Genomic DNA, 26379 nt, shown 5'->3' with positions numbered 1-26379 from the left:
ATTACCCAAAGTAATTGTGTTAAATTTTTAGGTCTTCTGGTTTCAGACGACCTTAAATGGACACCACTCATTGAAGCCATCATGAATCGAGTTAGCACTGGTATTTTTATGCTTAGAAGGCTGGCTCCATTTCTCTCTCTTTCTACCCTCAAACTTATTTACCATGCTAATGTTCTTGCTCATATATCGTATGGTATTATGTTCTGTGGAATTTCAAACCATGCAAAAAAATTATTTTCTCAAGCATTGAAAGCTATGGTTCAAGTGCCTAAGAGGACTCCTGGTAAACCGATCTTTTTGGACCTTAAAATATTAACACTTCCTTCCATTTTTATCTTGAACTGTGCCACTTGTGTTAAAATGCATCCTGAGCATTTTTCAAGGAATCATGAATTGCATGACTGCCACACTCGCTCAAAGTGTGACGTTCACCTCAAAAGTCACCATCTATCTCTAGCTCTCAAGGGACCTCATCTCACTCCATCCATTATCTTTGATAAACTTCCGTCTGAATTGAAAAGCTGTCCCCCTTCACTATTCAAAGTTAAATTACGCAATTTTTTAGCAGGTAAAGCCTATTATGATATTAGCGACTATTTAAATGAATCTATGTAATTTGTATTATTGTATTTATATAATTTGTATTATAGTGATTTTTGTGACGAAAACATGCAATGTATATTGCCAGTTCAGTGAATAAAAAATTATTATTATTATTATCATGGATACATGGCTTTAAGGGTACTTTTCATAGGAGAACCCAGCTAGGGGCAGGAGATGGCAGTTGCCCCCCCAAGAAAGCAAAAATCGCTTAAGTCTTGAAGGAAAATCAGGACTAGGATTGAATAATTGTGGTTATAGTATGATATTAGTATAAGACATGTAACTAAAATAATTTTTTTAAGCAAATAATTTAAAAATAATGAAGTGCTGTAATAGTTTCCTTAAAATGTTGGTTTCATTCACCTTTTCCACGATTAAATGTTACAACTTGAACAACGATGGCTTGCCCCCCCTAGTTTTGATCCTGGGTACGACTTTGGTACCTCTGCCATTGCTTTACGCAATATTTCCATATGGATTCATATGATCATTCCATCATGGATTTTTCATGTAATGCACATAAAATCAATGTTGATTTCATGATATCTGCTCTGTGTTTGGGATATATCACCAATGGTTTTTAAAAATATATTGAAAATCTTGCTATATAGCAAATGTAATTATAGTGTGCAGGAATTTTTTACAGTAGTCTGTAATCTGTGTTTTACTGCAATTCTTTTATGTCTCTGCCAATGTAACCTGTATTTTATTTGACGAAACCCATGGAACATTGTATCCCTACGGTGTTAATAATTTAATTAGTTGGATGCAAGATGGTCAAAGTAAAGTAAACATGTATCTATACGACGATGGATTTGACTGCTGGCAGTAAAATGTTACTAGCAGTAATTTGTAAACTGGCTATCATTGAATACCACCTAAAGAATGTTTTCTATAAGCACAACCACCATTTTCTGTGCCACAATATGCACCTGGGAGGTGAAAACCTTATTCAGAAAACCTAGTCAGAAATTCATCCTGGAGGAAGATGGTGAGGTGGTATAGATGCATGGTACCATACCTGACAGGCAATTGGGAATTTGTTCAAATCCTAACTACGTCAAATGAATTTTTCATGACAAATTTCACAAATGGAATTCAATAATCAATAAAATTTCGATGCTCAGTGAAGGCTTCAGCCATTTTCTATGGGGTGCATCGTTTCAAAAAATAAAATATTGTTGTCATTGGATCAATATATTTATTAGCAAAATAGCATAAAATACCGTTTCATCCATATTGCCATTCAATAATTTCCTTGTAAAATTCAGAGGTCCATTTCATAAATACAATCAATAATGAAAATACACATCTCAGGGTTCACCATGATAGGAAAGTTGAAATCAATCATTACAACATGTAGAATGCACAAATAAACACATAATATTCGGTACTTGTGTATGCCATGTGATCATACCATATCAGATGTAATTCCTATGGCATCATGATATGTATTCACAGAATACAACTGCACCTTCAGAGTAATCAATACATGCCCCTATGAAGGTATATTATTGATTAATACTGCAGTAAAACACAAATCAGTCATAATGTCTCAGTCTGCAATTAAGACCAGGTGTAAATAATGACAATTGTTTTGAGGGTGATGATACACCTCATTTGAATGGTGCCATAGGGTATGCAGTACTTTTCAACAAAAAGGGCCTCTTGAAAACCTTAGGAAAGTTGTGTTACGTGAAAATGTATTTTGTCATTTTTACTTCACTTTACAAGCAAAATTAGGATTATGAATTCCTTTCTGATATTTAAATTGTTGTGCGTGTTTACACACATCCAAGCCCTAGATGTTGAAAAACCCTCCCAGGTATAGTATTCGGACCCATGACATCAGAATTATCAGGCGAGTGACTCTACATCCCACCACCACAAGAAAATGTGAACAATGTAAAGGTATTCCATGTTTATTAAAATGGCTATGCAAAAATTTGGAAAACTATAAAACCTATTAAAATAACCACATTTCTATATTCCCAAGGATTATAAAGAGAAGTGAAAGTCCCTACTGAATCCACCTCCAGCCAGGATCTCACGTGAACAATGATAAAATCCCTTTTTGGTTAATTTATAACACACTAGAAATACTATAATGTCAACCCAATAAAACACAAGGCACTTGAACGCTACCAAAAAGTTGCATTGGACATAGCCTGTATTTTCCAGGCAGATAAAAGAGGAACTAGGTACACATATAAGATCACAGTTAATTTCCTTTGATAGTCTATGTCATATACAAAAACGTTGCCAATGAATGCAAGAAAAAGAGCTGAACAAGACACTGCAGTGAACAAATTAATACAGAAAACAACTGGTCTCAGTCTTCATCAGAAAAATAAATTACAGACAAATGTTTCCACAATAGTGATTCTTGAGTTTTGAACATTACACTTTTACCCTGAGTATAATTTTTGATTAGGCTTTAGTTAGTCTGTCTACTCACTAGGAGAGAGCACCGCTAACATTGACAATCAGATGGTGATCACAAATTGAGATATTATGAATTACATATTATATAGGCACATAATACACCCCTTGAGGCCACTATTTCCTTAGAATTACATGAAATCTCATTAACTTTCATCAAATATCAACCCGCTGTAGTACTCAAATTTACATTATCATTGATACCTTTATCTTCAACTTTCATGTCACATACATTTTTCATGAGCCATAAATGACATGAAGTTACAACTTACTGCCCAAAAATATGAGGTAAATTTTGTACTTCATGGCAATGCCAAAAAATAATAATTAAGAGCTTTCTATCATTACAACAATTTTTTGCAAATGAAAAATACTAATTTTTATTTCATTTTGTGGCTTATTGCATAAAATGATATAAGTTCATAATATCAGCTCCACATAGCTATCAACCATAATTAATTACAGGATTTTTTAAGCTTTTGTCACCATAAAGTGAATTTTTAGCTTCAGTAAATAAAATGTAAGCACGCTAAAGACAAAATTAGGAAAACATAAGTATCCATTCAGTGTAACTGTGATATGTTTGAAGCAGCTAGTAAATTGTTTTCACATTCTCAGAAAATAAAACGCAAAAGAATATTCAACACAAGCAAAAAATATTATTGCTATGATACAGCTATATGATTGAAGAGGTCAAGGTTGGGGTGCAGACCTGCATCTGCCACTAGCAAGCATTGTCAACTGGGAAAGCTATTCATTTTATTGGTTGCAATCAAGAAAAACCACTTCAAAGACACAAGGCGGAAAATGGTCCTCTGCTTTTCAATGTTAGCATTCACCCTACATACTGATATCAATGTGTTATTCCATCTTCAAGGAAGTGTATGCTATGTGGCCGGCTAAAACAGCCTGAAGTTAAATGCTATCAAAAATACACACACTATATATCTCCAACATTCTCAATTAAATTCATGCAGGTATCATTTTTCAAGACCCTTCCTCTGGAGCATTAAATGGTTTAAAGGATGTTTTATTAAAGTATTTTCCCTCATCTGTCTCCTGTACTATAACAACAACTGGCACTTTGTTGTCATAATACAGGTACTTTTTACGATTTACATCAATTTGCAGTCTTGTACTCGCTTCATCTATTGTTCTTCTAATTGTTTTAAAATAATCTTGGAGAGTCAGTCTTTCATCAAGATCAATGACAAAACAACGATAAAATTGAACAAGGGCTTCGGCACATGTACGAAATTTAACACTTCCTAGTTCGTTGAGAAACATGACATCTGTATTGTGTCTATCAAACTCGTTTAAAAGATCTGCATTTGAAAATTCAATCTCTTTGTTAATCTGGCTCAAAAACTCCTCTTCGACACACTCTGAATTTTGAACTTTCCATTTATTGTTGAATATATCTTCGTTATAATCATCACCAAGCCATGATTTTGCTTCAATCTTGTAATGTTCATATTTTCTAATTTTCGTTTTTAGCAACCTTTTTTTGTAGAGTAAAAGAAACTCATAGTAACTAATGAAAGTCTTCTTTGTTCGGCATCCTCTATCTTTCGCAAACTTTTCTGCTTGGGATAACATGGATACCATTTCTTTTTTTCTCTTACCTTCATCTTGTCCACGGTCACAATATCTGGAGAACATTTCACTTAGTTTAGACACAAGGTCATCATTCAGCTCCAAAACTATATTATCATCAATAATGATAAAGTTCCTTTGTATTTCTGATTTCACTTCCTTCATAAGCCTCATTGTTTCCCGAGATAACAGCAAAATGGAACTTGAGTTCACCTTGGGTGCATGAAAGAAATTTCCTCCTGCATTGTAGTTAATGCGATAGTTAATTCCAGCTTTTGTGTCAAAAAACATCTGCCCTTTCGCAATAAGGAATCCACTTTCATTGAATTTTATCCCTTTGTCAAACTTTGTCTGTCCTTTGATGACTAATCTAAATAACTCATCTTTTGATCCAATATTGGTGATACCTTTAATTAACCTGGCATTGCCTTCCATCGTTGGAACCTCACCCACAGTTTCCCTGTTTAATCTCCTCCAAGCTTTCATCCTCCTTTTACTGTCTATACCAGCAACAAAATCGCTCTTAATCCCATCCTGCACATCTGTCACTATTGTTTTTGCAGTTTTTATATTAACAGCAGCATTGTAAAAAAAGAAAATAGAAGCTGACCACTGAAATACATCAAGTGCAGTCAATTCACCCCTCTGTTTCCTCTCCACCAGGTATGCCAAGCCATTAACAATGCCTAGGCCATTGACTGACAAGGAGCCAAAATTTAAAAAATTTATGATACATTTACTTGTGGTTCCAAGCAGGCCACCTCTTGCTGCCACAGCTGCTGCTCCAGTAACAGCCACTGCACTTCCAATGCCAAAGGCACCACCAAGGACAGAGAGCCAACAATTTCGAGCCTCACTATCACGAGGTGAGATGGTTTGCTTATGAGTTCGCCGATCATGCAAATGTTGAGAACCCCGAAATAATCCGTACACACCAGACACAGCAAGGCCTATTGAAGATGCTATTGCCAATGGGGCAGCAACAGGGATTGCTAACCCTGCCAGCCCCACACCCGTTGCAACAAGGCCAACTCCAGAAGTAGTCTTATCAAGTACACCACATACTCTTGCTCCTGTATTGCAAGCTGGCGATGTGGAGAATTCAAGCAATACATCATACATACCATTTGATTGATATGTGCCATTTAAAGGATAGCAAAGTAAACTTTTGGGTAATTTGTTATTTCTTTTGAAATCCAACCAATTTTTGTACGTACGACCAATTGAATCTAAAAATACAGCATCATCACCACTGCGAACTTTAATAATGGGAATAAGAAATTTGTTTTCATGATTCTTTCCCACAATAAACAAAAATGCGACATATAAATCTTTTGTACCACTCTTTTCATACACTATTTTACATATGCGATCTATTTCTTTTTTTTTGTCTCCATCATAGCCAAGATCTTTTTCATCATCACATGATATTGATGGTTCACCATATAACGCGAAGCCAACTTTTTTCTGCAGGGCCCATCTTTCATTATCTTTGATGTAATCCCAAATCCTATCTCCAAGTTTCTCATAAAGCTCCTGCTGGAAATTAGTAGCTTCTTTCTTCCAATCCACAATGTCAGGAGAGTTCCAGTTCACCATGATGCATTACGTACGTCTGGAATATTTCAAGGATAATCCTTTTATTAAATAGCACATACTAAATTTTATAGCATTTCTGACTGCATTCCTACAAAAAGTATGTTTTCACCACATGTGAAGATTAGACTTAAGGATGTTCAAAGATGCCTTATACATATTTATAAATATAACAATAAAAATGTCGTTATATGAGCTAAAATTACTTAGTTTGGTAGGGCATATGAACCAAAAGACCTTCCCATCTTGTGTCACAGTCTTTGAGGATTCAATTTTGGTAGGAACACTTATCTAGCTATAATTTGATCAATTTAGCTATGTTGTACAGAGGACTCATTTATCCATACTCGTTTATTTAGATCTTATGCTAGTGCTATTCACTCACTCAGAGCTAAAACTCATTCTATGGTTTGTGTAGGCAAAGGTGGAGCTCCCCCAGTACAAGCCACAGGTTCACTATTTCCATTTTAAGGAGGGAAATTCCTTCCTTGAACCAAAAAACACTGACAGGATTTTTGTTGTGAACGTCCATTAAACCCAATATTAAAACCTGCGTACTTGAGGTAGTAGCTACCATTGGAAGCTACCATGGGAGTGAGGCAGGTCACAGTATAGACTTCGAAGGAACGAAGATGGTGGCCAAGGAGAATCGCTACTATCCAAGCCTGATCAGGGAAGCCTTGGAAATACACAAAACCAAAATTTCAACCAAGACCAAGGCTACCCAATCAGCAACGTTTGGAAGAGGGTATTGACCAATCAGCGTCCGGCAGGCAGCGGGACAGAGCCATATAAGGCGGCCAAAAACGAGAACTTCTCACCTTTGACCTGAAGACGGGAGCAGGATGGCTCCCGAAACTGTTGTCATCCAAAAACAACCAACGTGGCTGAGGAACCCGAAAATCAGCACTGACCATGAGCAACGCCGCAGAAACCTACGCCAGAATTTCACAGTTTTATCAGGATGGTGGATCAACAATGGAACGATGAAGGATATGCAGCATTGTCCCGATCTGTTTGTTGAGTTCCAGGAGTTTCAAAGGCTGCAGGAAATGAAGTTCTCAAGGCCATCGGGAAAGGCACCATTGAAATTTTATCTTTCACGGAAGAAAAGACCTTGAAGATGACTCTAAGAGACACTTGGTACGTTCCAAATTTTTCTAGAAACCTGTTTTCGGTTTTGCCTCCCCAGATAGGAATGAAAATAGCAAATTTCATTCCACGACAACTAAGCACTGGCTGAAAGTTAATGAAAACGCAGTTCTGTGCAGAAGTCCCAAGAAAGGCAGAACTCTGTACAAGGCAGCCATTGAACAAGTTGTTTCCAAGAATAAAGAATGGGTCAAAGTTGTTGAAGCAGAAAATTCAACTCTGCAGCTGTATCACGAGAGACGGGGACACCAAGACAAGCGACATGTGAGATAGATGCTCAAGAGACTAGGGTATCACTGTGAAGATGGCAAGAGAATTTTGTGAGCCCTGCATTTTTGGCAAGTCACATCATGTACCGTTTGGCACTAGAAGAAAGGCAACAACACCTGGAGAACTTTTTTCTTCTGATGATGTATGCCCATTTTGCGAATCTTTTCTAAAGCAAAAATGATTTCTAGTTGTTTCATTATGGCTTAATAATTAAACAAAAGTCAGAAGTCAAAATTGTGTTAAAACAGCTCTTAGCACATGCAAAGACACTTGGGCATAATATACTATTCAGTGGCAATGGAGGAGGATTTGATTGTGAAGAGATTAAGTGCATTATAGAAGAGAGTAGAATCACACATTGAGACTGACAGCGCCATGCACACCTCAGCAGAATGGCAGTAGTGAGCATGAGAATCGAACAATCGTCAAAATGGCAAGGACCTTCAAGCACTCAAACACTGAAGTTGAATATCCTGATGCAATATGGGCAGAGCTAGTGACTACAGCCATTTATATTCTTAAAAAAACAGGAAAATCGTCAGAAGATGGAGTCAGTCCTTATGAACTGTGGATGGGAAAGAAACCGAGAATCAAACATATTGCGTATTATTGGATCCTCCTGCTACATTCACATTCCATCCAAAAAGAGGAGAAAGATGGACAAGAAGGCAGTGAAAAGATTCCTAATAGGATACGACAGAGATGAGCGATACAGAGTCTATGTTCCAACTAACCACAGAGTTAAGGTGAAAAGTTCTCGGGCTTTCCACCGGATAATAAAATCCTTCTCCGCCGACGTTTTGATGTCCATCAGGGGCACCATCCTCAGGGCAACTGAGTGTCGAGACATAAATTCGAACTTCATTTATAGGGACGACCAGGTGGTCAGGTGCCGTGTGATCGGTCGGCGTCGCTGCGTCGGGTCATCGTGCGCTCTGATTGGTTCTTGCCACCTCTGGTTAAGCGTATGGTCTTCAGCACAGGTTTCCACGAGCTGCTTAGGTTGAAACCACTATCGCGATTGAAATTGTTGGGCTCTAGCCGGATCTCGATGGCTTCCTTAACAAGTCGGTCCCAATAACCATAAGCCCGGGCGATGACCGCCGTCTCCTCGAACCGGATAGGTTTATCGCAGCTGATGCTGTGCTCCGCGATGGCAGACTTTTCGGGTTGTCCTAGTCTGAGATGGTGACGGTGCTCTTTCAGACGTGTTTCAATCGTCCGGGCCGTCTCACCCACATAGACCTTACCACAGCCGAAGGGCACCCTGTAGACTCCAGATGTCTTGAGGCCTCTCGGGTCCTTGGCTTCCACAAGAATGTCCCGTATTTTAGAAGGTGGCTTGTTGATGGTTTGGATGTAGTCTCTCTTCAGTATTCTCGAGATCTTCCCAGAAACTGAAGAGATATAGGGAAGACAAGCCCTGGTAATAGGTGGATCAGCCGTCTCCTTCGTCATGCGGTGTCGTGCACCAATGGTCCTTTTTAGAGCCATCGAGAACATCCTGTCACTGTATCCGTTAAGTCGGAAGATCCTTCTCAAATGTTCCAACTCAAAAGGTAGGCTGTTTTCATCCGAGATGACTGTGATGAATGGCCAACATCCCAACATATCCTTCACCATGGAAGTTGAAGAAAACCGTCAGCTGCCCTTCCTCGACATCTTGGTTCACCGGAGACTGGACGGAACACTGGGGCAAAATGTATATCGGAAGGCTATACACACACCTCTACCTCCACGGAGGTAGTCATAACCATCCCTCTAAACGTGCAGCCGTCATTTCCACCTTGATCCACCGTGCCACAGTCATCTCAGATGAAAACAGCCTACCTTCTGAGTTGGAACATTTGAGAAGAACCTTCCGACTTAACGGATACGGTGACAGGATGTTCTCGATAGCCCTAAAAAGGACCATTGGTACACGACACCGCATGACGAAGGAGACGGCTGATCCACCTATTGCCAGGGCTTGTCTTCCCTATATCTCTTCAGTTTCTGGGAAGATCTCGAGAATACTGAAGAGACACTACATCCAAACCATCAACAAGCCACCTTCTAAAATACGGGACATTCTTGTGGAAGCCAAGGACCCGAGAGACCTCAAGACATCTGGAGTCTACAGGGTGTCCTGCGGCTGCGGTAAGGTCTATGTGGGTGAGACGGCCCGGACGATTGAAACACGTCTGAAAGAGCACCGTCGCTCTCAGACTAGGACAACCCGAAAAGTCTGCCATCGCCCGGGCTTGTGGTTATTGGGACCGACTTGTTAAGGAAGCCATCGAGATCCGGCTAGAGCCCAACAATTTCAATCGCGATAGTGGTTTCAACCTAAGCAGCTCGTGGAAACCTGTGTTGAAGACCATACGCTTAACCAGAGGTGGCAAGAACCAATCGGAGCGCACGACGACCCGACACTGAGACGCCGACCAATCACACGGCACCTCACCACCTGGTCGTCCCTATACATGAAGTTTATGTCTCGACACTCAGTTGCCCTGAGGATGATGCCCCTGATGGACATCGAAACGTCGGTGGAGAAGGATTTTATTACCCGGTGGAAAGCCCGAGAACTTTTCATCCAACACCTACGCCAGGAAAACACCCGATTATATTTCAACCACAGAGTTATCCTGTCCAGAGATGTTCAATTCCAAGAGAGTAAGGACGAAGTCAAGCTACCATTGAAAGATATCGGGTCTGAGACTAATTTCACGAAAAAGAGAAGGAAGAAGAGCCACAGATCGACATCGAGAAAGAATCATCAATCAGTGATGTAGAATCGCTTCTGAGAAATCGATCAACCTTGAAGAGACCGAAACATCTTGAAGATTACACCATGAGAGTGGAGGAGTTCTTCAATCAAGTGATGGAGGATCCTGAGACCTTTGAAGTTGCGCTGAGAAGGGAGAATTCAGTCGAGTGCAAGAAAGCCATTGATCGTGAAATTGCTTAATTGAAAGAAAATCAAACCTGGATTTCGACAGAGCTTCCACCAGGTGCAAAGGCAATTCCTTGAAAATGGGCATTTCGACTCGAGAAAAATCCAGATGGCAGCATTGACAAGTACTAGGGGAGATGGGTTGTTAAGATGTTCAGTCAACGTCATGACATCGATTATTACGAAACCTTCAGTCCAATGGTGAAGATGTAAACGATACGCTCAATGCCCAGCATTGCAATCTAACGATTTGATCGTTGGATTATTCTTCCTCGTAGAATAATCCCCCAAGGTCGTTAGAATATTAATTGCATATTGCTTGGTTTCGCTAATAGTAGGACCTGCCCGCCTTTGTGACGGTGCAGGATTCCTCGTCCCGTCCTTCCTTCCCCGTCCTTTCCTTGGAGGCGTCGTCGGGCTCCTATCGCGGCGGCGCCTCCTTCCTTGCTCCTTCCAGTCCTCCCCCTTCTGCGGTGCAGAGGTGATAAGCTAACGCTTCAGACCTCGGCCCAGGAGAGTAACCCCGCGAGCCCGCCCAAGGAGTTCGTATCCATTGCCCAGCATTGCAGCAAGTGAGAAGATGCACCGGACACGATTCGACATGTCGACAGCATTCCTTTACGGAGAACTTGAAGAAACCATTTTTATGAAGCAGCCTCAAGGATATGAAGATGGAACCAGCAAGGTTTATCAGCTGAAGAGAAGTCTTTATGGACTTAAGCAAGCACCCAGATGCTGGAATAAGCAACTTGGAGCATTCCTGCATCAACATGGATTTAAGGCCAGTGATGCCGATCCATGTTTAAGCATTCAAGAGAGGAATGATAGAAAGATCATACTAGTGATCTATGTAAATGATGCTTGATGGCAGCAATAAATATACAAGAGATGGAAGATTTTATTGAAAAATTGAAGAAAGAGTTCAAAATCATTGCAAAGCAAGCTATTTTCTATGCCTTGAAATTCAACAAGAAGAAAGGTACATTAATATAAGTCAGAGAGCAAATTTTAGAACGCTTCAATTTTTCAGAAAGTAGACCAGTATCAACCACAATTCTGAAAGGTGCAGAACTTTCCACATCAGGGACAGGGTTCCCACTCGATCTAAATTATAAAATTCACGGTTTTTTCCAGGTTTTCACGGTCTACATGTCTTCGAATTCACGGTTTGTAGATAAACCATTTTAGGCAGAAATATTGACTACTTGACAATCATCGGCCGCACGTTAACTAAAAATTTAACAAACGCGACAGATGCCGTGAATTGAAACGCAGCAATGCAAGTCTCCTGGCGTCACATATCGTTTGCAAAATTCAGCTCCGACTAAAGGTTGTGAGTGGGAAAATAGAGGGACCAGGGTGTCAGGGAGTTAAGAAATGTCTGAATTTTCGCAAGTGTCAATAAACTTTCGTTACCACCCTTCCGGCTTTTTTGGTACAGGCTTTGGTTCAATGAGTCATCATGGCACACGGACCAATAATTGCGCTTCGAATATACAGTGTGCAGATAAATCCGTGGCCATGTCTGCGCGTGACTGATCTTGAAATATGATCGAAATATCCATTTTTCTTTTTATCGGTCAATCGTAGTTCCACCATCGTAAAATCAAGATTGAGAGATTTTTAAGATTTTATGACGAAATTCACGGCTTTTTCCATGTTTTTTCACGGTATACACAATTCACGGCTTATTCACGGTTTTAAGCTTTTCAAGGTTGAGTGGGAACCCTGAGGGAAAGATGATGAGGCACCAAGATTTCCTTACAGTTGGAGACTCTGATGAATTTGACGCTTGGCACCAGACCAGACTTGGTTTACAGAGTCGGATTCCTTTTGAGGACAATCGAAAATCTAACTCAAGCAGATGTGGTGAGAGTCAAGAGAGTTTTCAGATACATAGAAGGGACATTGGATCTGGGGATAGTCTATCGAAGCAACGTAGATGAGGGTTTTCTGGATATCTACAAAGATGCAGATTTAGGATGCACTTCAATGGGTTGCTCAACCTCTGGAGTCATCATTAGGTATGCAGGAGGGGCGATTTCATGGATGAACCAACGACAAGCTGTCGTAGCAACTTCAACTACTGAAGCAGAGATCATCGCAGCAAATGAAGGAGCTAAAGAAGCATTTTGGCTTAGCAGACTGTTCAGAGGAATAACACAACTTATAAAAGTTCCAGTCATTCAAGTTGACAACTCAGCAGTGGTGAGACTGGCTAAAAACCCAGTTTCATCCCAGGACAAAACATAATTCCATTTCCCACTTTTTACTCAGAGGGAAGATCACAGAAGGCAAGCTTGAAGTTCAACAGATCTCCACAGAACATCAAGTGGCTGATATCATGACAAAGCCGTTGCCAAAGAAACGTCTGAAGATCTAGTGTGTGAAAACAGGACTAATGTAAAATAGAAAGGACAGTGAGCAATTACTTTGTACTTTTTTTGGCTGAGACATTAATTGTAAACATGTTGTTAAATTCAACTTTAATCAACAAGGGAAAGTGTTAAAGTTATAATGTTAACATCAAGTTGCATTCCAAGTTTGTAGTTTGATCCAGAGATGGCGCTGCAATGCCTTTTTTGTAGTTATGGATGTTGCTAAGGGAGTCAACAAAAAGAGGGAACCTATAAAAGGAAAAGACTAGCATCTGCAGCTAAAAAGAGTTATCGTAATGTTTCTTAAAAAAATTAATGTGTTCAAGAATATTAATTTCAATACGTTGCCCTGATGACAAAGTGTGATTCTTCCATCCCAAACCCTTCCCTCCCTATCCCTACCCTGGAGGCGTTGTTGGACTACTATCACTGCAGCGCTTCCTTTACCATTTTCCTTCCTCTCCACTCCTCTCCTGAGGAGTTCAGGCATAAAAGTTTCTGTCTTGGTTCCCGGCCCTCAGGAGTGTAACCCTACAAGCCCACCCTGGGTACCAGTTTCGAATGTATACCCTAATATACTCGCCGCGCTGCGCGCGCTCGTTAGGGGGCTACGCCCCCTAAAACCCCCCCGCATCCGGCTTCGCCGGCTGCCCCCACCGGACGGCTTCGCCGTCCCGCCCGCGACTCCTCGGAACGGCTTCGCCGTTCCTCGTCCGGTGTCGGCTTCGCCGCCCAGATATCGAGGTAGCCCTCTGACGGAGACCCGCTAGTTCCTCGGAACGGGTTCGCCGTTCATCGTGGGAGGGCGGCTTCGCCGCCCAAGGGTCACCCGAGTCCCCCCGAGGGGTCGACTCCTGGGAACGGCATCGCCCTTCCTCGTGTTGGGGCGGCTTCGCCGCCCAAGGTTTACCTGGGTCCCCCCGAGCCGTCGACTCCTCGGAACGGCTTCGCCGTTCCTCGTCTGTGGGCGGCTTCGCCGCCCAAGGGTTATCGGCGCCCTCCCCCCGTAAGCTCTCTGGTGATGGGGCGGCTTCGCCGCCCAAATTGACATATGTCCCCCCGGGACGTCGACTCCTCGGAACGGCTTCGCCGTTCCTTGCCTCTGGGCGGCTTCGCCGCCCAAGGTTTACTGTGTCCCCCCGAGCCGTCGACTCCTCGGAACGGCTTCGCCGTTCCTCGTCTGTGGGCGGCTTCGCCGCCCAAGGGTTATCGGCGCCCTCCCCCCGTAATCTCTCTGGTGATGGGGCGGCTTCGCCGCCCAAATTAGCATATGTCCCCCCGGGACGTCGACTCCTCGGAACGGCTTCGCCGTTCCTTTCCTCTGGGCGGCTTCGCCGCCCAAGGTTTAGTGTGTCCCCCGAGCCGTCGACTCCTCGGAACGGCTTCGCCGTTCCTCGTCTGTGGGCGGCTTTGCCGCCCAAGGGTTATCGGCGCCCTCCCCCCGTAAGCTTCCTGGTGATGGGGCGGCTTCGCCGCCCAAGGTTTACATGTGTCCCCCCGGGACGTCGACTCCTCGGAACGGCTTCGCCGTTCCTAAGCTCTGGGCGGCTTCGCCGCCCAAGGTTTACATGTGTCCCCCCGTGACGTCGACTCCTCGGAACGGCTGCGCCGTTCCTCGCCTGTGGGCGGCTTTGCCGCCCAAGGGTTATCGGCGCCCTCCCCCCTCGTAAGACACCCATTCGGCTGCACCACGTGTTGGAGCGGATTTGCCGCCCGAGGGTTCTCGGAGGTTTTCCGCGCCTCTCACTCCTCGGAATGGCTCCGTCGTTCCTGGGGCGGGGGCAGCTTCGCCGCCAGGGTTTTCACTCCTCACAGAGCAATGCGTACTACCAGCTATCCCCCATCGTTTACAAATGCTACCGGGGGATAAAGAGGCAGAATCTTGACGCATGCTAGCCGTGATTGTGGCATTTTAGCTTATGACGATGTTTTGAAGGCGGTCCGGGGGTTAACAGGTTTTTTTTTGAGTGTACTGGCAACGGTCACAATCATCGAAATAAATTCCTTAGCGATGAGTCATAGGAGAAGGGAATTACTGCTAAAATATGCGAAAACACCGAAGAACATGCTATTTACAGAAAAAAAAGAATTTTTACCCCGGTGTTATAGGAAGCCACTTGAAATTTCGAGGGGTTTTCTTGCATAAAAGGTCTTTATTTACCTACAGTAGAAATTCCAGCGATCTAGCTTTAGGGGAACAATTAATTTTCCCGTAGTGCTCACATTTATATAACCAAATCTGTGTTCTCCACATAGCGGTGCATAGGCGCTGTAATAAGGCATTACTCGTGTGAATTTCGTCGCCGTACTTTATGGGGAAGTGGTTTAAAAAAATGGCTTTTAGGTGTCCTTGTCCTGGAAGCCCTTTTTTATATCTACTATTTTGTTAAGAAATGTACATTTAAAAATTTGAAGTTTTATTGCGGGTGTGTAATTGGGGCAGGATAATTGAACATGACGCGTAAATATAGCCGACACAATTCCCATTCGGAATCAATAAAAACGATACAACTGGGATGAATGGTACACGAAATATACGACTTATTAAGTAATTTTTATTTTTTTCGGGGGGTCACAGGGGGTTTTCGGGGGACCTTAAGTGCTTGTTCTGTATAACGCGGCATCGTTTACCTTGGATAAAAATTTCGGCTCTGTAGCTGTAGTGTAAGCATGCTTTTTCGACGGTGTCACCCGTTAAAATTAAATATTCTTCGTTCTCCTGGTAGCGGCGCGTAGGGGCACGAGAAAGACGTCAATCACCTGAATTTGGTGTCCGTACCACGTCGGGAAGTGAAAAAAAAAAATTCCGAAAAATTTAAAATCGTGTGTTGAGGGAATGCAAACTTCACGGCGGATGTGTTGTAAGTTACCAAACGTTGTAGGAGTCGCAAATTCAATGAAAATACATAATCGTTAATTACTCGAAGTTCGATTAACATGTGGATATCAAAGGATAGCCAAAAAATTAAGAAAAAAATCTAGTATCTTGCATTAAATTGAATTGGTCCTACGATTATTGCAAATCGGTCAAAAAAATTCCCAAAGTGAGCCCATAAGAAAAGCATTGGAAATTTTAAATTGTTAAAAAAAATACTTTTAAACAAAAAATTGCAAAGGCGACCACACCAAAAAATCAACCAAAAAATCTTGTGTCTCATACGTTAGGGACTTATTCCTACAACGATTATAAGTTGGTTTTAAAAAAATCCAAAGATAGGCCCATAAGAAAAGCATTGGAAATTTAAAAAAATTATAAAAAATACTTTCAATCAAAATATGGCAAAATGTTTCGCACCAAAAAATCGGCCAAAAAATCTAGTTTCCGTCAGTGACATTTCATGTTCCCGTGACATTTTTATGTAGGCAAAAAATGGAATATGTTTTAGTCCCATAAGGCTCCAATGTTAATTCGGATCGATATATCTCGAAAACCGGTCGACTTTTTCCAGTTTTCGGACTTTTCTCCCCGATGAATATTTTTTCTCCACCCACTGCGAAAATTTCGTCTTCCCAGCACGTCCGGAAGTGGTCGGGAATTTGTATACGTGAATGAGTGAGTGAATCAGTGAGTGTGCTATCTGTCACACATCGGGTTGTATATATTATAGACTCCCCGATGAATATTTTTTCTCCACCCACTGCGAAAATTTCGTCTTCCCAGCACGTCCGGAAGTGGTCGGGAATTTGTATACGTGAATGAGTGAGTGAATCAGTGAGTGTGCTATCTGTCACACATCGGGTTGTATATATTATAGACTCATTTCTTGTTGAGTGGCTTAGCTATAGAAAAAATTATAATACAACCTTTTGAATAAATCTGCGGCCACATGGCCAAGGGATAACAGAAATCATTCAGACGGCAAATGGAAGGCCTTCCTGGTAAATTTTCTGAGCATTTTTTCCCTGTAAAATCTGTTTTAGAAGAAGTCAAAATGATGGCTAGTCATTTAAGATCATGACGACATCATCATGTGCCACAGAGGATGTCATTTCAAGGGACCGTTTTGATGACATTGTGACTACCTTGCCGTGACTTGAAAATAACATTGGGATGATGTCATAAGAACTTTTCATTCCTCCTTGGGAAATTATGGCTAATGTATCCATGGAAATTTAGTCCTCATTTCGAATTTTCGTCATGCTCAAAGTCTATATAAACCAATATTTACTGTCCGTAAGCAAGCTATAGTTTTAAAAAGACACAGCTTTCTGTATAATGAATCTGGTGACCAGTTATATCGATAACAGCGCCCATGCTTTCATCAAAATGCCAATTTTAGCTGGATATTCACCAAAATTAAAACTTATTTCGCAGTCTAAACAATCCTTAGGGGTGGGCGAAAACACCAAGTAGAATTAAAATACGATAAACACGGTAGTAGTTCTGTTTCGGTTGGGTAACTTTCGCTCTGCAGCAGCCATCATAAACGACAATACGATCGACGCAAATGTCGAATAATGACGAGGTGCGTTAGGTTGAGGAGAGGAAGATTTACAAATTTTGAGGCATGAGAGGCTTGCAGCACACTTGAGGGGATAGGTAAAGTGTGGACCAGTAGTGATGAGCGATATATCGCTAACTGTGATTGAATCACCGTTACTGAAAAGTAGCAGTCACTGTCGGTGATTCAATATTCGAAATCACTGTGATCGGTGATTCGATCACTGGATTCGGTGAAGATAGCTCTGGCTGCTACCAAGTGATATGCGATACATCGCTACCTGTGATTGAAGAGAAGTAGCCGATCACTGCCGGTGACTAAATCACCAAGTACTCGAAATCACTGCGACTGTGAATACGGTGAAGTTAGCTTTGGAAGCTACCATGATAATAATAATAATAGTTTATTGACGGGAAAATTACCCAATTACAAATATGTACAATTATCATAAGATTGAAATATTTTTAAGCTCTTAAAAATACAGGAATAATCGTAAAAACTTGCTGTAAAAACCAACAATAGAAAAAATAAACACAGTAGTTAAAAATAATAGATTGAACAGTCACATATCTCTTAAACAGTGGAAATAGATATTATCATTATACACAAGATCAAATTATTTAAGTCAATGCACAAACAAAGGTAGTTTTCTCTTTAAATTCTTTGGATTTAAATTACAAAGGTCAATGTTACTACATTTGTAGTTAATGCTCCGCATAGTTCTGGTTAAGGGTGAGTGGAAGGTGTAATTTCTATTAGAATGAGGGAGTGAAAACATGAATGTTTGCCTAGTGTTTAAAATGGGGACATGGAAAGGGATCATTTCTACCAGATGAATAGAGTCAATGTCTCCATGCAGTAGACGGTGAAGGAATGTTATGTCCAGGTGTAATCGACGGGTTGCCAAAGGTAACAGATTAAGAAGGGATAGTGATAAGTCATAAATAATAGGGAGGATGTTAAATCTGTAGGATACTAATCTTATGAATCTGCGTTGCACACTCTCAATAGCTTTGATGTGAATGTTATAGAACGGGGACCATACAATAGAGGCAAACTCAAGAATAGGGCGGATTAAAGTGCAATAGAGGATCTTATAAGTATGAATATTATCAAAATCTCTTGAAATTCTAAATATGAAACCCATTGTTTTAGTAGCTTTTATGACTATGGATTGGATATGATACTGAAATGTCAGGGATGAATCAAATGTAACACCTAAGTCACATATTCTACTAACTCTAGAGATAGTAGCATTATTTAAGCTATAGTCGTACATAATTGGAGACTTAATTTTATGAAAGGTTATTACATTACATTTTAATGCGTTTAGTACCATGAGGTTATCATTACACCATTTTTCAAATTTGTAGAGACAATTTTGCAACTTGTTACAATCCTCAAGTGATCGGATGCAGCCATAAATTTTTAAATCATCAGCATATACAGTGGAACTTGGTTAGTACGTTCCTCCTTAGTACGTTTTCCTCCTTAGTACGGCGATTTCCTTCGGTCCCGGTACCATCCGAACAAAATACAGGTAAAAGAATTTGGTTAGTACGTTTGAAAAAATTGCGCTTTCCTGGTTAGTACGCTCAATTGCTTGCCGTGACGCAACCCGCAATTCGTTCTCTAGTGTCTTCTTAAGGGTCGCAAACGTCTGAATTCATGATTTAATTTATCATCATTAGTCATTAACATTCTTCCATTCATTCCACATCTCTTTCTTCTACCGTAATTTATCCAAATGCATTTCTGAATTCTTGTGACGTGATGAAAAATAAAATGCGGCCATTTTTCGGGAATGTCTGACTATGAAAAACTACAACCAATAAGAAGCCCCAATTTTCCCCACCCCGAGCTCCCCACCTTCTGTTGCCTTTGGAGCGCTTGGGAGTTCCCACTGCTGCGCACAAAGTTCGTGAGTGGGCAATTGTTGCTATTGCACGAGTTATCATGATGAAGAAATGAGTCAGACAATTTCCACATTATCTAAAGCAGTACTGTTCCATAAACTCGACGTCGTGCGTATTTACTTGACTACTGTTGCGGGAGCAGACGATCCTCAGGATCTCCACGCGAAGCTTAGCTTAAAAATAATTGATCTCGGAACGAAAGCAGACGACATTAGACAAATTTTGAAAGTAAATTTCAACTGTTTAATATAAAATTTTCTTCCAATTACGTCGTAATCTAATAATCTTGCGTGTCATCAGTCGATATATAGTTTAATAGTTTAATAGTTTATTTACTGACGGGAAAACCACCCAATTACAAAAATGCACAAATTAACACAAGATTGAAACATTTCCAATGCTCCCAAAAATACAGGAACAATCGCACAAACTTGCTGCAAAAACCAACAATAGGAAAAACAAACACAGCAGTCAAGAATAACAGATTGAACCGTCACACATCTCTCAAACAGTGGAAACAGACACTATCACCATACACAAGAACAAATCATCCAAGTCATTGCACAAACAAAGGCAGCTTCCTCCTTAAATTCTTTGGATTTAAATTAAAAAGGTCAATGTTACTACATTTGTAGTTAATGCTCCGCATAGTTCTGGTTAAGGGTGAGTGGAAGGCGTAATTTCTATTAGAATGAGGGAGTGAAAACATGAATGTTTGCCTAGTGTTTAAAATGGGGACATGGAAAGGGATCATTTCTACCAGATGAACAGAGTCAATGTCTCCATGCAGTAGACGGTGAAGGAATGTTATGTCCAGGTGTAATCGACGGGTTGCCAAAGGTAACAGATTAAGAAGGGATAGTGTTAAGTCATAAATAATAGGGAGGATGTTAAATCTGTAGGATACTAATCTAATGAATCTGCGTTGCACACTCTCAATAGCTTTGATGTGAATGTTATAGAACGGGGACCATACAATAGAGGCATACTCAAGAATAGGGCGGATTAAAGTGCAATAGAGGATCTTATAAGTATGAATATTATCAAAATCTCTTGAAATTCTGAATATGAAACCCATTGTTTTAGTAGCTTTTATGACTATGGATTGGATATGATACTGAAATGTCAGGGATGAATCAAATGTAACACCTAAGTCACATATTCTACTAACTCTAGAGATAGTAGCATTATTTAAGCTATAGTCGTACATAATTGGAGACTTAATTTTATGAAAGGTTATTACATTACATTTTAATGCGTTTAGTGCCATGAGGTTATCATTACACCATTTTTCAAATTTGTAGAGACAATTTTGCAATTTGTTACAATCCTCAAGTGATCGGATGCAGCCATAAATTTTTAAATCATCAGCATATAGTAAGTACTTGAATGGATGCAGGGGGAAGTTGATATCATTAATATACATTAGGAACAGAAGTGGCCCCAAATGCGACCCTTGTGGTACACCAGAATTGGCAGTGAAGACGGAGGACAGAACTCCGCTCACTTTAACATACAAGTTCCTATCATGTAGGTAACTTTCAACCCAGGCTAGAAGTTGACCACTTATGCCATATGCTTTTAGTTTAGCAATTAGAATTTTATGATTAATTTTATCAAATGCCTTTGAAAAATCTGTATAGATTGAATCAACCTGAGAGTGCTGGGACATGGAATTTATTATGTATTCTTGATATATTAGGAGGTTAGTTACAGTGGAACGACCTGGCCGAAATCCATGTTGCTCTTCCACTATCAGCGAGTTTAAGTCAGGAGCTATTTTGTCTACAATTATGCTCTCAAGAACTTTGGTTATTACAGACTGAATTATAATTGGTCTGTAGTTCGACACATCAGTTTTATCTCCACTTTTGAAGATGGGTACAACATAACTGGTCTTTAGTGCACTTGGGACTGTGCCACTTTCCAGGGATTTATTAAACAATATGAACAAAGGATAGGCTAATGAATGACGACAACTTTTTAGGACGATTGCAGGAATGTTATCAGGGCCAGTACCCTTTGTTAGATCTAGATGAGACAGTTTGCTGATAATGTTTTCACAAGAAATGTGAAGCTTGCTCAGATTGAGTGTTGTGTCATAGTTAGGTATAGCTAAGTTGTCAGGCTGTTGATTGCTGTAGACTTTGACAAAACAGGAGGCAAATAGGTCAGCTATTTCTTTATAATTTTCAGCAATCATATTGTCGTAGGTCATGTGGTGAGGAAATTTGTCCATCTGTTTGGTATTCTTGACATAAGTCCAGAAATATTTAGTATTATGTGAAATGGATGATTGAACCTCGTCCATATACTTAGAGTAGCACTCTTTAGATAGGATTTTGCACTTCCTTCTGATTTCAGAAAATTTTGCATAGTCTAAATGACTCCCAGTTCTTTTAAACGTTTGATGATGCAGCTTCTTAAGACATATTAAATTTCTGAGCTCAGCAGAGAACTATTTTGGAAAGCCATTACTTTTGATGTTAATGATAGGAGTGTAGAGTTGGATAGCATTGTGGAGGACACTGTAAAATGAGTGAGTCGCGTTATCAATATTTTGATTAGAGAGTATTTGGGGCCAATTAATATTGATCAAGTAATTATCAAGGCTTTCAAAATCACAGGCTTTGAAGTCATACAATTGCATTGAATACTCAATCAACTCAATGGGGTTGGACAAGCACACATCAAAGTAAAGGGCGGGATGATATTTATCACAGACAGTAAATGGATCACATACAATATCACAGTGTAATTTGTCAGAGGATGGCCACTTTCCAGGGATTTATTAAACAATATGAACAAAGGATAGGCTAATGAATGACGACAACTTTTTAGGACGATTGCAGGAATGTTATCAGGGCCAGTACCCTTTGTTAGATCTAGATGAGACAGTTTGCTGATAATGTTTTCACAAGAAATGTGAAGCTTGCTCAGATTGAGTGTTGTGTCATAGTTAGGTATAACTAAGTTGTCAGGCTGTTGATTGCTGTAAACTTTGACAAAACAGGAGGCAAATAGGTCAGCTATTTCTTTATAATTTTCAGCAATCATTTTGTCGTAGGTCATGTGGTGAGGAAATTTGTCCATTTGTTTGGTATTCTTGACATAAGTCCAGAAATATTTAGTGTTATGTGAAATGGATGATTGAACCTCGTCCATATACTTAGAGTAACACTCTTTAGATAGGATTTTGCACTTCCTTCTGATTTCAGAAAATTTTGCATAGTCTAAATGACTCCCAGTTCTTTTAAACGTTTGATGATGCAGCTTCTTAAGACATATTAAATTTCTGAGCTCAGCAGAGAACCATTTTGGAAAGCCATTACTTTTGATGTTAATGATAGGAGTATATAGTTGGATGGCATTGTGGAGGACACAGTAAAACGAGTGAGTCGCGTTATCAATATTTTGATTAGAGAGTATTTGGGGCCAATTAATATTGATCAAGTAGTTATCAAGGCTTTCAAAATCACAGGCTTTGAAGTCATACAATTGCATTGAATACTCAATCAGCTCAATGGGGTTGGACAAGCACACATCAAAGTGAAGGGCGGGATGATAATTATCACAGACAGTAAATGGATCACATACAATATCACAGTGTAATTTGTCAGAGGATGTAAACATCAGGTCATGATGGTAACATGATGCTACCAATAGTAATATAAGGATGTCTTATTCATCTTTTATGATAAATAAGTCATTCTGTACGAAATATACAGCTAAATGTTTGAATTACGATGGTTTGATTATAAAATATGTTTACAAAATGCCGACGGGATTTTAATGATTGACCCTAATCAATTCTTTTACCACATCAACTTTACCTAATTATCGTAATATAAACTCTGAATCAGAACTACTCCCTCAAAAAAATATTTCGCATAAGTTTATTCGTTCCTTTTGAGGAGAGCTCATTCCTTGGTATTGGACAAAGTAGCAGGAATAGCAGCGCCACATATCACCGCTGAGTTCTAAGGGTTGCGATTCATAGACGACACTGAAATTGCTCACTTTACAAAGTCTCTCTTTACAGTAAAGTGAGACTTTAGCTAAAGTTCGTTTCAGAGTCGTCCCAAGGATCTTACTTTATAAAGTGGCACTTTAGCTCCTAGTCTCCATCGTGCATTGAAATTTTGAGTGTTGGCAATGAACGCTGCGAAAAAGTGAAGAAAAAGATGACACACGATATTAAATGCGTACTTGTTTACATGTTTCTGGCGACTGGGTTTTCGTGTTATATTTTGCTAAGATTTTATTCAGTTGCATTTTCTCGTTTTCTCATACTATTTGCAAATGTAAATGAATACTGCGTCATTGAAAGCTTATCCCCTCTAGCTTTTTTGTACGTTAATGACTGAGTTGGCTGAATAAAAGCTCACTTTTAATTAGCTTCGTGCATTGGTAATGCCCTTCGATGTTTCCAGCGAGGTAAATATTCTAATGCTGATATTTTCATGTCATTTTGTGATCATTTTCTATGATTAACTGCATGCGGTTATTTGGACTTCATGTTAGTCGAAGTTTGATGGTGTATGTTCATTGAAGGTGGGTGAAATTCTCTCGCGTTAACTTGAAACTGTACCAATTAATTTGAAGATTTACCGATCAGAGGTTGCTTCAGTTGGACGTATATTTTGAATGAGGTATGGGTGTTTGTTGAATTCTTTTGTGCTTACCAATATTTTAATTCTTGGAATGTTGACCTAAGGGGTTATATATTCTAGAGAAATGGACGTGAATGTACATTCAAGAATATCTATATCATCAAAACCAATGAATGAATAGCCACGCAATGAAACATGTTGAATGTGACAATGGACTTATATCAATAAATATCTCTTTGTCTAATTCAAAAGATTCCTCAACATATGTGAATACATAACCCGAGTATCCATTCACGGATTTTGTAGTAAAAATGTCAATGAAGTCCGTGATGCTGTGTAAATAAAATTTCATAACATTCCTACATCCTCGAGAAAACATTGCTTTGCTGCAGATAATATGATTATGAAGGAAAGTATGTTTCACTTTTTATCGCTGCCTTTCATGACGAGATCTTTTATCATCATGGTGAACATTCAAATGCATAGTCGAAAAACGAAACAGAAACTCAACTCTAGTTTCAAAATCACATAAACATGTTAAACGTGATATGGAGGCATACGGAAAGAGTACATCAAGCAAATATTGAATGAAAACGCTTAAAATGCAATGCAAGGTATAGAAACTAGCATTTGGCCGGCCAAACGACATGAAAATCAAGTCTTTCCTTACGAAGGCTATTGACGCCAATGTAAACAGAATTTTGCTATCATATTCAAGTATCTTTAAGGAAAATTCTAGAACATAAACGCATAAATAACCTAAGAACTTAACTATTAGCTTGTATACAAAATCAACATAAATTATGCCAACCTGTTCAACCACTTACTGTGTTGTAATTATCACACGACCGATAGAGTTAAACTTCAAAATATAAGTAATGGGTCATCTCCATCAATAATGATTCGATATATTTTCAGGGAAAAGACATATATTACGTGTCTGGTTATTTCTTGAAACTCGCCAGTCTGCTGCTGTGTTCTCACAAAAAAATTAGTTCCTATTAATTTCCGTAACCTAAATATATTCATATTTCAACTTCAATAACAGCCGGTGCAGCCATATTTATTCGTCCGTGAAGGACACTTTAGCCCTAAAGTGAGTTCCGGTTGGGCACTTTACGGTAAAGTGACGATTCGGCCATTTTGCTTCTAAAGTGGCGTTTATGAAACGGAAAAAGCAGACTTTAGCCCGGCTAAAGTATACTTTAGCCTAAAGTGCCGTCTATGAATCGCACCCAAAGAGTGATTCACCTCGGTGATCGCAATCACAGTTAAGAATCACCGTTACTGATGAGTAGCAGTCACAGGTAACGTAGTGATCGGAAAATCACAGTTCCGTTCATCACTATTGCCTTGTCTACACTACAGACTTAACTTAAGTGACTTCACTAAAATGTAATCTTAAATGTGGTGTGGTAGCTACACTTGAGCGCTTGAGCTTTAAGTCGACTTCAGCACCGTGATTGTCCATATCGGGAAACAGTTATGTTGACAGATGAAGGTCTAGGAGAGCAATCAGTGATTCTTTGATCCAAAGAGACTGTTATTTGAAATAAACTTCCAAACTCCGTGAATTAACCATTTAGGATTTAGAAGGTTAAAAGGAAAGACCGATTTCAGTTCCTGAGGGAACGCTATATGGCGAGAGGTGATGGAGCCAGAGGAATTTAGAATTACTAAGCGCGACTTCGTGGAATGACATATTCATAACGTAAACGAAAACACTTATTGCTAGTCAAATTCCACAGCTTAATTAAAACCATTTTAGCAACAGCTTTATTAAATGCAGAGCCAACTTAAGTAGTCACTTAAGTTACTAGTGTAGACCCGGCATATGGACCAGAGCCACGCGGCCACGCCGCTTAACAATTGCTAAGCAGAATAGGTTAATTACAGAATAGGCTACAGAGTCAACTAACCTCTTGTGGCAAACCAGGAAACACCGCAGGCAACGCCGTCTTGAGTGACTTGACCGCTCAGAAAAGGCTCAACACAAGTAAATTATTTTTCTAAGGAGCATTGCTAGCAAAGATTATATACTGGAGCTGGTAAAGCTGATATAACCGAACGCAGTACTGTCACTATATTGCCAGTGAGAGAATGTGCGTATGGGATACAAGCGTAGCTACTTCACAAGCTGATGGTGCGGAGTGGTGCGGAGTGGTGTGGACGGGGGTGGAGATGGCATCAGATCACATCGTCCCGGTGCCCGTTGCGTATGGTGTTGGAGGGAGGGGGTGTATCCAAGCGTAGCCTACGTTATTCATAAGGCCGTCCAACGTGAGCTGTAAACGGGCAGAATGAGCATGTCTGGAGTTAGTTCCAGTTGTCGCCGCTGGCGCTGTTTTGAGAACAAAATTCGTATGGGAATGAATGGCGAACATTTGAAACAGACGCGATTTTTGTCAAAATTAGTTCTCTTTTCGTGATTAT

The 26379-nt window shown here is 40.1% G+C and overlaps 2 protein-coding genes across 3 annotated transcripts; both read right to left on the bottom strand.

Annotated features, from left to right (window-relative positions):
• Positions 1–1779: 1779 nt before the first annotated feature.
• Positions 1780–26151, bottom strand: LOC124153621. Of its 2 annotated transcripts, XM_046526904.1 has the most exons (3): positions 25866–26151; positions 4046–6256; positions 1780–3322 (listed from the first exon to the last, which is right to left on the bottom strand). In XM_046526904.1, the coding sequence occupies exons 2-3, from the start codon at positions 6238–6240 to the stop codon at positions 3307–3309; spliced, it is 2211 nt and encodes a 736-aa protein (XP_046382860.1). In that variant the 5' UTR covers positions 6241–6256; positions 25866–26151; the 3' UTR covers positions 1780–3306. The 2 variants fall into 2 exon arrangements, with proteins under 2 accessions (XP_046382860.1, XP_046382861.1); XM_046526905.1 differs by lacking the exon at positions 1780–3322 and having other exon boundaries at positions 3523–6256.
• Positions 8545–9282, bottom strand: LOC124174210. Its single transcript, XM_046553306.1, has one exon. It carries the CDS (start codon positions 9280–9282, stop codon positions 8545–8547), a length of 738 nt encoding a protein of 245 aa, XP_046409262.1.
• Positions 26152–26379: the final 228 nt, after the last annotated feature.

The sequence above is a fragment of the Ischnura elegans genome, chromosome 2 (genome assembly GCF_921293095.1).
Source record: "Ischnura elegans chromosome 2, ioIscEleg1.1, whole genome shotgun sequence".
Taxonomy (NCBI): domain Eukaryota; kingdom Metazoa; phylum Arthropoda; class Insecta; order Odonata; family Coenagrionidae; genus Ischnura; species Ischnura elegans.
This window is presented reverse-complemented; position numbering and strand designations above follow the sequence as displayed.

Bases quoted from the DNA above. Each gene is read 5' to 3' on its own strand.
- LOC124153621 (XM_046526904.1), bottom strand. From the start codon at position 6,240: ATGGTGAACTGGAACTCTCCTGACATTGTGGATTGGAAGAAAGAAGCT.
- LOC124174210 (XM_046553306.1), bottom strand. From the start codon at position 9,282: ATGGTGAAGGATATGTTGGGATGTTGGCCATTCATCACAGTCATCTCG.